A 12,886-nucleotide genomic window follows, 5' to 3' on the forward strand; every position below is an offset into this window, starting at 1 on the left:
TTTAACTAGCTAATAGTAGGCTAACAGCTGTAACTAGCTAATAGCAGGCTAGCAGATTTAACTAGCTAGCTAACACAAGTTGAATGAGAAGCAAACAACAAGCAAATTAAGCTAGATAAGCTTTATTTAGCTATGGAATGTTTTTCATATGACTGAAGTCGTCTGTGCAAAACTACATTGAACAAAAATATAAATGCAAACATGCAAAAATTTCAAAGAGTTTACTGAGTTACAGTTTATATAATGAAAATAGTCAATTGAAATCAATTCATTAGGCACTAATCTATAGATTTCACATTACTTGGAATACAGATATAAAACTGTTGGTCACCAATACTTAAAAAAAAAGTAGGGGCATGAATCAGAAAACCAGTCAGTATCTGCTGTGATCATGGTGGCAGGGTAGCCTAGTGTTTAAAGTGTTGGACTAGTAACCAAAAGGTTGTAAGATTGAATACCTGAGCCGACAGGGTAAAAACCTGAACAAGGCAGTTAACCCACTGTTCCTAGGCTGTTATCGAAAATAAGAATTTGTTTCTTAACTGACTTGCCTAGTTAAATCAAATAAATAAAAATCATGGCCTACATACTCACCAGACTGTAACATCTGCATCCAACTCACACTCTCAAACACATAGATCCCCAGAATGCAGCTCACTCTCCAGATCCCAATCACCTGAATTCTGATCACCTGTCCACACACCTGCATGTCATCATCCCACACTATTTAGTTCAGTTATTGCACCCCATCACTGTGAGGTATTGTTTTGAGACACTTTTTCGGAGTTCTGTTTTTCCCCATCCTTCTCGCCTCCCGTGTATGATCGTTTTTGCCTACCTGCGTGTACTGTTTCTGCCTGCCACTGGACCCAGCTACCTGCCTCCTCCTATGGTCCTTTACATTAAACCCCTGCTGCGCTCTGTGCTTGAAACCAGCTCTCTGTCTCCTACCGTGTTTCTTACACAGACATGTCACCCATTGAGCATGTTTGGCATGTTCTGGATCAATGTGTACGACGGCTTGTTCGCATTTTGCACAGCCCCCCATGGACAAGGAGTGGGACAATATTCCACAGGCCACAATCAACAGCCCAGTCAACTCTATGTGAAGAAGATATGTCGCGATGCATGAGGCAAATGGTGGTCACACCAAAATACGGACTGGATTTCTGATCCACACCACTACTTTCAAAAAAAATGTAACCCCCCTTTTCTCCCCAGTTTCGCAAAATATCCAATTTTGATCTTGTCTCATTGCTGCAACTCCCCAACACACACACACACACACACACATATGCACAAGCACACAGACAAAAAGACACACACAGTCAGACACACAGTCAGACACACAGACACACCTGCCTTCGTCCCTTTCCCCCAATTAAGTCATGTCGAGGAAATGTTTGGCAGAAGCTCCTCCATCCCAAATAGCTGGCTGCGCCCCTCCCACACGCAGGCACATAAATGGCGTCCCCAGCTAATTGTGTGCGACCTCCTTGGTCTTGGATACAGTGTTGCCGTGGCAGCCGCGTTTTCTCCACGTGGCGATTGATAGAGGAGCCACTCCTATTGATCTGAGACATAATTCAACCCAAACGTGCACTGGCATACGAAGAAACACATTTTACTGAACCCCTTATTTTCCTCTAAGACGAGGACATATTTTGTGGCAAGGAGTGGCATGATTGTACAGACACACTGGTACCCAGGCTACTGTAATGAATTGCCAGCCGCCTACATTTTTCCAATAAATTAACGCAATGAGGACAGAGACAGAAAGATTCAGTTCCAGCTGATTTTTATTTCCGTCTTGAAAAAAAACAAAACAAACATACAAACAAACAAATAAAAAAATGCTCTGTAATAGAGGTCTGAGGCAGTCGTTGACCCGATTGGCTGGCGTTGAGTTCTATATTCAAATGAGATATGGTACGATTGGAGGAAACATGATCATACACACAGCATATTGCACAAATGGAGAAAAAAATAAAGAAAAAAGAAAGATCCTGGACCACAATCATTATTAACATCATAATGACAAAAGATTTTAGTGTCTGTCGTTGATCATTATACATAGAAACACAATCGTATCTGCATTATAGTACAGTCAATAAACATAAATATCCTCAATTGATATTCTTAAAAAAAAAAAAAAAAATCTTAAACACAACAGCTATACATATACCTGAATCTGAAATACAATTGCTAATTTGCCATGCCATAATACAGGAAAAACAATTAGCTAGCTAATCTTAGCCAAGTAAGCCAACAGGTAGAAAAACGATTAAATACTCTTATTATGCAATTGCGCAATGATAGATGATCGAAGCACTTCATACACCTCCCTCCACCTCCCTCCACCTGCCTCCACCTGCCTCCACCTCCCTCCACCTGCCTCCACCTGCCTCCACCTCCCTCTGACTCAAATAGGCATTTAGAATGTGTGAGTGTCATTCCATCCAGTGGTTTCAGATCAAACCAATCAACAAAAGCACACCGATGTTTTCCTCTCAATCCAACAGCATCTCTATCTCTCTCTTTAACAATTCTGATATACTGTAGCCTGGGCGCCAGTCTGTTTGTGCCATCGTGCCACTCCTTGACAAGCACTTGACAAGATAGCACAAATACATCTGGGTCCAAGTTATGCAAATCCACTGTTGAAACACAGTCACTGGGTGCAGCTGACGCTCTGGTGACGTAGCGGGTGTCGATGTGTTTACTTGGCTGGTGTAAATACAGACACTGTGCCTTTAAGAAACATGTGGCGCGATACTGTCAAGTGTAAACATTGTATAAAGGAGCAGAAAATATGTGACCATGGACCCTCTGGCTTTGAACATCAGGAATCAAAGCAACCACCCACTGGCACTCCCTCCCATAGATATCGTACAAAAATACACATATAGAAAAATGACACACTTACTGAGTTCTCCTTTAAAAAAGTGAGAGATATCGACATTTTAAATAAGATACACTTCTAGCCCTCCTGCACAGGGATACAGCCAGGTGCATGGTTTACACACAAACAAGACCTATTATACGATAACAATACTTCAAAGTATTTAAAAAAAAAAAAACATGTTCGGCTGGTGTAAATACATCGATATAAAAAAAACCGTCATCTGATATAGAATAACTACAGCCAGATGTGCTAGGCGTTGCGCAGTAAGGGAATTGGTCCTGAAATGTGCATTCAGAGTGTAAAAGGTTTCAGAGAAAAGATTCTGAGTTTGAGTTGTTAATTCATTAAAAGTCCTGCCGTTGAGAGGAAAGCTGGTGATTGTGAACTGTGTTCCGTGATCGCACACATCGCACACACTCGCACACTCACTCACACACGCACACACAATCAGCGCGGTAATGACATTGTAATAAACATATTTTCAGATGCATCAGTCAATGTAACAGTGCAGACTACTCCACAAGGGAGCGCATGCATGTTAAGCTTCAGAAAAACCCCACCTGAATATCACCTACATAAACCCCGCCCACACAGAGAACAACAACTGAAGTGGGTCACTTATACTGCTTTCATCTCCATGGCAACATCAAGCTCTCCAAAAGCCCATTTACCCATAGTCATGTTCACCATCAACCTAGACACCTCCTCCTGCCAGCCGGTTGAATACTTCAGTTCAGTAAGTCTGTGTGTGTGTGTCTGTGTGTGTGTCACTTCTAAAAGAGGCGTGCTCAGAGTCCTTCTCTCTTCTCTCTCCAAATGCAAGCGATGCACTTTCCTTCTGTTTGGCGCACCAGGCAACAATGTGCCCTTGTCTGTCCCCGTTCGTGTCTTTGTCAATACCCACATGGAACAGACGATTATGTTTTTATACACACATTCTGCACAATTTAACCTAAACACATGTCATTAATATTAGGCTATTCTTTCCAAAACAAGGGTTAGTTTAGCTCACATTTCACTCTCCCTAATAATCTGAAAGAATGTCTGAAGATTCTTCTTTCACACTCACTGGGTTTTAGTTTTGCGCGGGGCGGGGCGCTTCTCTTTCCCTCTTGTTCTCTGTGTTTTCTCTCCCTTCCACCGCTCAGTAAGTGAATACGAGGTTGGAGATGGTGGACTCCAGCCAGTCTCCCGAGATCATCTCGCTGACCTCGGGGGTGCAGTAGTCGGGGAAGTCAAAGTGAGATCCCGCCCCACACTCGCCGAAGCTCCAGTCCAGGTCCCTGTCGAGCTCTGACTCACATGGCCCCATGCTGCCCAGAGACATGCTCTCAAACCCGGGGCTCGGCTGTAGCTCGAACCGCTCATCCTCCAGCTCTTCATCCGAGGAAGAAGAGAGGGAGGAGGAAGAGGAGTGAGAGGCGGACGGGGTTGGAGAGGACGCACGTGTGTACCTGAGGCGGACTGCCGATGATGGTGAGGATGTTGAAGGGTTGGAGGAAAGTGCTTCGTTCGCCCCCGTCGCCTGGTCTTCATACAGGCTCATCGGGTCACAGGACTCAGACGAGCTGCTCAGGGCGGGACTCCCTGGGACTCCCACAGAGGGTGGCCCGCTGTCCAAGCTCCCTCCCCCACTAAACATGTAGCCGCGCCTGGCTGGCTTGTCTGGTATCTGCCGGGCACCAGTCACTGACCTGGATTTGTAGAGCGTGTGGTGATCCGCGGGAGACGCACACTCTTGCCCCTGGGTAGGCAGCTTGACGCTCCCCTGTCCCGGCTTGGGCACTCTGCTGTTCCCCCGAGACCCAGAGCCTCTTTTCGATGAGGACTTAGAACCCCTGCTCCTATCCGCGCCTTTCTCTCCCCTCTCCCCCCGCTCTGTCTTGGAGCTGGGCGTCTTAACCTTCTTCCGTGGCCGATACTTGTAGTCAGGATAGTCGGCCATGTGCTTGAGTCTCAGCCGCTCTGCTTCCTGGATGAACGGGATCTTATCTGTGTCTTTGAGCAGTTTCCAGCGCTTGCCCAACCTCTTGGAAATCTCAGCGTTGTGCATGTCCGGGCTCTGCTCCATGATCTTTCTCCTCTCGATCTGAGACCACACCATAAATGCGTTCATCGGTCTCTTGATGTGTCCCGTGGGGGTTTTACACCAGGCGACGTTGCCTCGGTCCCCTCCCGTGGAGGATAGCGGAGACCCGGGAGTCGGAGACGCGTCCATGTCCAAGTCCATATCTCCGGTATCGGTGCCGTCCCCACCAGGAGAGAATGAATCTGTGCTTTCTGTGTGGCTCATGTGCTGTACCATCGTTTCTCTTTCTTTCTTTCTTTCTTTCTTTCTTTCTCAATCTCTCGGTTAGACAGAAAACGTACCCAAAAAAGTGCTGTTCAGAATTATGTTATGGTGAGAAAGTGCGTAAAAGTTGCCAATGCTGTTATATCATCGGTTTTCTTTCAGTCACTCAATAAACGTATGTTTGTGGAACCACACTGTCTCCTCTATCTTTCAGTCCGTTTTGGAGACGCTGCGCAGTTAGTCGCTAGTGCGAGTATATCTTCAAAAAAAAGAGAACGAAATAACACGTTAAAATCCTTCAACGTTCTGCAATCAAACGTTCAACTGCCAGTGCGACTGAAAACTCGCCCTGTGATACCTAGAGCACTTCGCTGCTGAAAACAACACTGTAACTTTCCTATGAGAGGTATAATATCGCTGTCTGCGCAGCTCGCCTTAGCAGTGACAGAACCATGTGGAAGAATGGAAGTGTCGCACTTTTTCATAGTCCTCTCTTTCCTTATCGGTCTGCCAGTATACTGTAAACATAACGTTCAACACTACACAGTTTTATATCCCCTTCGCGAGAAATAAAGCCTACACTAATCAGCCAATCACAGGCTGTCTCTATCCTGTTTTTGTCCAAAACCACGCCCAGTCGGAGTCCATTGGCTGAATAAACCGTGTAATAATAATCGGTCTGCAATGAACATTCGTGTATCTGACCTCATTCCTGTCTGACCGAACCCAACCGAGAGTCAAAACTTCGCAGTCCTTCCTCTGCCGCCTTTCTCAATAATAAGACCCATGCTTATAAATAGACATGCATTAGTTCAATGCAATGTGGATTAAGTTAATCTGGAATTAGATTATATAAATACAAAAGAAAGTAAACTATTTCAGTAAATGTTATTAAATGGTATATTCTATTAAACCAACGCAAGCCATGACAGGGATCGAAAAGACATGATACAATATACATTTATAATATAAACGGATCTTTGTTTATTAATGAAATCTCATAAAGATTACCCATTAGATAAATCATAAGACAAGCATCCACCAACATGTTTATTGTTGATCTAACAAGGTTATTGTTTGAGCGCACATGGTCCCTACAGTTTACAAGGCCATGCGCTCATAACGCAGGTTGTTATTGTTCTCTCTCTCAGCTGCGCTCTGGTTGGTTAAGCGGCATCGCTAGATGTCAGCGTAGAGCCAGAGAGAAAGTGATTCATGTTTTCATAGGCGTGTGTCTGTGTGTGTATGTGCACCTACCTTAAATAAATCATACATTTGAATATCAATTCCTTGTTAACCTGTCTTCATCATGATACTTTGGTCTAAAGTAGTGCACTACTACCCTATAGGTCCTAGTCTAAAGTAGTGCACCACTACCCTATAGGTCCTGCTCTAAAGTAGTGCACTACTACCCTATAGACTTGGTCTAAAGTAGTGCACTACTACGCCATAGACCCTGGTCTAAAGTAGTGCACTACTACCCTATAGACTTGGTCTAAAGTAGTGCACTACTACCCTACAGACCCTGGTCTAAAGTAGTGCATTACTACCCTATAAACCCTGGTCTAAAGTAGTGCCCTACTACCCTATAGACCCTGGTCTAAAGTAGTGCCCTACTACCCTATAGACCCTGGTCTAAAGTAGTGCACTACTACCCTATAGACCCCGGTCTAAAGTACTGCACTACTACCCTATAGACCATTGTCTAAAGTAGTGCACTACTACCCCATAGACCCTGGTCTAAAGTAGTGCACTACTACCCTATAGACCCTGGTCTAAAGTAGTGCCCTACTACCCTATAGACCCTGGTCTAAAGTAGTGCACTACTACCCTGTAGACCCTGGTCTAAAGTAGTGCCCTACTACCCTATAGACCCTGGTCTAAAGTAGTGCACTACTACCCTATAGACCCCGGTCTAAAGTAGTGCACTACTACCCTATAGATCCCGGTCTAAAGTAGTGCACTACTACCCTATAGACCCTGGTCTAAAGTAGTGCCCTACTACCCTATAGACCCTGGTCTAAAGTAGTGCACTACTACCCTGTAGACCCTGGTCTAAAGTAGTGCCCTACTACCCTATAGACCCTGGTCTAAAGTAGTGCACTACTACCCTGTAGACCCTGGTCTAAAGTAGTGCACTACTACCCTATAGACCCTGGTCTAAAGTAGTGCACTACTACCCTATAGGCCTGGTCTAAAGCAGTGCACTACATTGGGAATAGGGTGCCATTTGGGACACAGACACATTACCTTGCTGTTATTCTCCATGAGTAGCCCACACAGGGAATCAGTTAAGAAGGGCCGGACTGGGGTTGGAGCTCAACAGTATGATTCCCATGGACAGTAAGAAAGAGGCTTCTCCTTTGTCCTAACTGCAGAGGAATGAAGCTACCAATTTGACTTAAGGTCATGCACAATGGGGCCTCTAAGTTTTTTTTGTGTGTGTGCGTGTGCACGTGTGTGTGTGTGTGTGTGTGTGTGTGTGTGTGTCTGTGTGTGTGTGTGTGTGTGTGAATACTTATCTTGTTTAACTAAGTGAAGGGGACTTTCCAACCAGTTCAAACTTTGAAATCCTGGAAAAACTCCAACTCAGTTATAACAGGCTTGTTAGAAACTGAATGACTCACTGCACACACACACACGCACACACACACACACACACACACACACACACACACACACACACACACACACACACACACACACACACAGACACACGCACGCACACACGCACACACACACACACACACACTGTGTTTTGCTGACCAGTTTCTGTCCACTGAGTCATAGGCAGACTGCATGTTCTGTCTGCTGTGTGTATGAATGTGGCAGACAGCACAGGTGGTCAGTTCTCACCCCACATTGTTACTGTTACCAGCCACTGATACCAGAAGGCCCTGCACATTACACAATCTTTAAAAAACATCATGAGGATGAAAAGAGAGGGACAGCTGGTATGAAAACAGAAAAATAGGAGGGAGAACAAAGGAGAACAAATGGAGACCAGAGGGAGACCAGAGGGAGAACAGAGAGGGAACAGAGGGAGAACAAAGGAGAACAAATGGAGACCAGAGGTTGACCAGAGGGAGAACAGAGAGGGAACAGAGGGAAAACAAAGGAGAACAAATGGAGACCAGAGGGAGACCAGAGGGAGAACAGAGAGGGAACAGAGGGAGAACAAAGGAGAACAAATGAAGACCAGAGGGAGAACAAAGGAGAACAAAATGGAGACCAGAGGGAGATCAGAGGGAGAACAAAGGAGAACAAATGGAGACCAGAGGGAGATCAGAGGGAGAACAAAGGAGAACAAATGGAGACCAGAGGGAGATCAGAGGGAGAAAAAAGGATAACAAATGGAGACCAGAGGGAGATCAGATGGGGATCAGAGGGAGACCAGAAGGAGACCAGAGGGAGATCAGAGGGAGAAGAAAGGAGAACCTACACCAAGAGGACTTGCACCAAGAGGACTTACACCAAGAGGACTTACACCAAGAGGACCTACACCCAGAGGATTCATACCAAGAGGACCTACACCCAGAGGATTCAAACCAAGAGGACCTACACCAAGAGGAGTCATACCAAGAGGACCTACACCAAGAGGACCTACACCCAGAGGATTCATACCAAGAGGAACTACACCCAGAGGATTCATACCAAGAGGTCCTACACCAAGACGATCTACACCAAGAGGACCTACACCAAGAGGCTTCATACCAAGAGGACCTACACCAAGAGGATTCATACCAAGAGGACCTACACCAAGAGGCTCTACACCAAGAGGACCTACACCAAGAGGATTCATACCAAGAGGACCTACACCAAGAGGCTCTACACCAAGAGGTCCTACACCAAGAGGTTTCATACCAAGAGGACCTACACCAAGAGGACCTACAACAAGAGGATCTACACCAAGAGGATTCATACCAAGAGGACCTACACCAAGAGGGTTCACACCAAGAGGGTTCACACCAAGAGGACCTACACCCAGAAGATTCACACCAAGAGGATTCACACCAAGAGGACCTACACCAAGAGGATTCACACGGAGAGGTCCTACACCCAGAGGATTCACACCAAGAGGGCCTACACCAAGAGGATCCACACAAAGAAGAATGACACAAAGAGGACCTCCACCCAGAGGATTCACACCAAGAGGCCCTCCACCAGAGGATTCATACCAAGAGGACCTACACCAAGAGGTTTCACTCCAAGAGGACCTACACCCAGAGGATTCACACCAAGAGGCCCTCCACCCAGAGGATTCCCACCAAGAAGACCTACACCAAGAGGTTTCACTCCAAGAGGACCTACACCCAGAGGATTCACACCAAGAGGCCCTCCACCCAGAGGATTCCCACCAAGAAGACCTACACCAAGAGTATTCACACCAAGAGGACCTAGACCCAGAGGATTCACACCAAGAGGCCCTCCTCCAAGAGGGTTCACACCAAGAGGCCCTCCTCCCAGAGGATTCATACCAAGAGGACCTACACCTAGAGGATTCACACCAAGAGGCCCTACACCAAGAGGATTCACACCAAGAGGATTCACACAAAGAGGACCTCCACCAAGAGGATTCACACCAAGAGGATCTATACCCAGAGGATTCACACCAGGAGGATTCACACCAAGAGGACCTACACCAAGAGGATTCACACCAAGAGGAGCGACACCCAGAGGATTCACACCAAGAGGGCATACACCAAGAGGATTCACACCAAGAGAACCCAGCCCCAAATGATTCACACTAAGAGGACCTACACAAGAGAGGTCACACCAAGAGGACCTACACCCAGAGGATTCACACCAAGAGGATCTACACCCAGAGGATTCACACCAAGAGGACCTACACCAAGAGGACCTACACCTAAACCACAAAACCACCAGCCACATCCTCACCTCAACCAGTTGACCCCTCCCCAAACAAACCCTAGCCACACCCTAAGTAGCCCCCCCCCCCCCCCCCCCGGACCAGTCTTATGCCCCCCCCATGCCCCCCACCCCTGCAGCAAGGAGATCAACATTACATATGCCCAGCAACAGGTCCAACCCCCACTAATATACCCCCCCAAGCACCATCCTGCGACCTAGGAGGTATGTATCAGATGCTCAACATGCTCTGCTCACACCTACTGTGATGGTCCAGGCCTAAACCACACCAAAACAACACTAGACACTATGGAACACAACGCTTTTACTGTCTCATCCTGGGATATACAAGGTCATCTGGCTTTGGCCTTAAGAGCAGGAAATCAGACTTCATCAAATAAATTGGAAATATTGACACTGTCATCCCACAGAAACCTGGTGTAGAGGAGATGGACCCACTGGTTGGCCTCTAGTTTACAGAGAGTTGGTAGTCCCATCCACCAAACTACCAGGTGTGAAACAGGGAAGAGACTCAGTGGGTATGTTAATCTGGTATAGAGAAGACCTAACCCACTCTATTAAATTAGTCAAAACAGGAACATTTTGGCTAGAAATGAATGATATTATGTTAACAGAGAAAAATGTCCTCATGTATATTACCTATATCCCCCCCAATAGAATCCTCATACTTTAACTTCTCCATCCTAGAGGGGGAGATCAACCATTTCCAGGCCCAGGGACATGTCTGTGGCGAATTAAATGACAGAACAGGACAAGAACCTGACTGTCTCAGCACACAGGGGGACCAACACCTACCTGGAGGTGACAGCATTCCCTCCTAAATATGCCCCCCCCCTAGACACAACTATGACAAAACAATCAAGATAAACGGGTCACAAGCTCTGTCGCACACAGGTGTCCTGTACATAGTCAATGGTAGGGGACTCTTACGGTAGATACACCTACATATTATCCCTCGGCAGTAGTACGGTAGATGACTTTATCACTGACCTCAACCCAGAGTCTCTCAGAGTGTTCACAGTCAGTCCACTGACACTCCTTTCAGTTTACAGCAAAATCACAGTCTATTTGAACAGAGCAATGATCAACCATGAGGCATCAAAGCCAAAGGAACCGAGTAGTATTAAGAAATGCTACAGATGGAAGGAAAATAGCAGACAAACCTACCAAAAAACAATTAGGCAACGATAAATTCAATCCCTTGTAGACTGAATTGCCAGGACAAAAGGTTTCACTCTAATAGTGAAGGTGTAAACTTGGCAGTAGATAACCTAAGCAGAATATTTGACCTCCCAGCTTCCCTATCAAACATTTTACAAGCAGACAACCAAAGAAAACAACAACGACAAATGGTTTGACGAAGAATTCAAAAACTTAAGAAAGAAATTGAGAAAAACCTATCCAAACAAAAACCTAGAATCCCAGGAAACCTGAGTCTACGCCTTCACTATGGTGAATCACTAAAACAATACAGAAATACACTAGGGAAAAAGAAGGAACAGCACGTCAGAAATCAGCTCATTGTAATTAAATAATCCATAGACTCTAACCACTTCTGGTTAAATTGGAAAACAAACAACAACACTGAGTTATCAATGCAAAACGGAGATGTATGGGTAAACCACTTCTCCAATATTTGTGTCTCTGTAACAACGAACAAACAGCAAAAACATATACAGGATCAAATACAAATCTTAGACTCAACTATTAAAGACGACCAGAACCCATTGGTTTCTCCAATTACACTGAACAAACTACAGGACAAAATACAAACCCTCAAACTCAAAAAGACCTGTGGTGTTGATGGTATCCTCAATGAAATTATAAACATTATAAAAAAAATACAGACCACATAATCAGCATCATCCTCAACTCTGGCATCTTCCCCAATATTTGGAACCAAAGACTGATCACCCCAATCCACAAAAGTGGAGACAAATTTGACCCCAATAACTACCGTGGGATATGCGTCAACACCAACCTTGGGAAATCTGAAGTCAAATGTCTACTGTTTTCTGATGATCTGGTGCTTCTGTCCCCAACCAAAGAGGGTCTATAGCAGCACCTAGATATTCTGCACAGATTCTGTCTGACCTGACCTGGGCCCTGACAGACCTGGGCCCTGACAGACCTGGGCCCTGACAGACCTGGGCCCTGACAGACCTGGGCCCTGACAGTAAGACAAAAATAATGGTGTTCCAAAAAAGGTCCAGTTGCCAGGACCACAAATACAAATTCCATCTAGACACCGTTGCCCTAGAGCACACAAAAAAACTATACATAGCTCAGCCTAAACATCAGTGCCATCAGTAACTTCTACAAAGCTGTGAACGAGCTGAGAGACAAGGCAAGAAGGAACATACAATTCGACATAACAATTAGGATCTGACAAGAAATACATGAATCATTTATCAAACTCATTGCTCTTTATGGTTGTGAGGTCTGGGGTATGCTCACCAACCAAGAATTCACAAAATGGGGAGGACACCAAATTGAGACTCTGCTTGCAGAATTCTACAAAAATATCCTCTGTGTACAACGTAAAACACCAAATAATGCATGCAGAGCAGAATTAGGCCGATAGAATATCAAAATCCAGAAAATAACCGTTTAACTCTACAACAGAACGATTATTACTTAACACATTGGAAAGAATCAACAAAAAATACTGAGCAAACTAGAATGCTATTTGGCCCTAAACAGAGAGTACATAGTGGCAGAATACCTGTCCACTGTGACTGACCCAAACGTAAGGAAAGCTTTGACTATGTACAGACTCAGTGAGCATTGCCTTGCTA

The 12,886-nt window shown here is 45.3% G+C and overlaps 2 protein-coding genes across 2 annotated transcripts; one reads left to right on the forward strand and one right to left on the reverse strand.

Annotated features, from left to right (window-relative positions):
- Positions 1 to 1,787: 1,787 nt before the first annotated feature.
- Positions 1,788 to 5,717, reverse strand: LOC139373858 (SRY-box transcription factor 4a). Its single transcript, XM_071114943.1, has one exon. The coding sequence runs from the start codon at positions 5,208 to 5,210 to the stop codon at positions 4,050 to 4,052; it is 1,161 nt and encodes a 386-aa protein (XP_070971044.1). The 5' UTR covers positions 5,211 to 5,717; the 3' UTR covers positions 1,788 to 4,049.
- Positions 5,718 to 8,508: 2,791 nt separating this feature from the next.
- LOC139372395 (adhesive plaque matrix protein-like) lies at positions 8,509 to 10,289 on the forward strand. Its single transcript, XM_071112103.1, has 2 exons — positions 8,509 to 9,576; positions 9,696 to 10,289. The coding sequence occupies exons 1-2, from the start codon at positions 8,509 to 8,511 to the stop codon at positions 10,287 to 10,289; spliced, it is 1,662 nt and encodes a 553-aa protein (XP_070968204.1).
- The last annotated feature ends 2,597 nt before the right edge of the window (positions 10,290 to 12,886 follow it).

This window comes from Oncorhynchus clarkii, chromosome 18, assembly GCF_045791955.1.
Source record: "Oncorhynchus clarkii lewisi isolate Uvic-CL-2024 chromosome 18, UVic_Ocla_1.0, whole genome shotgun sequence".
NCBI lineage: Eukaryota > Metazoa > Chordata > Actinopteri > Salmoniformes > Salmonidae > Oncorhynchus > Oncorhynchus clarkii.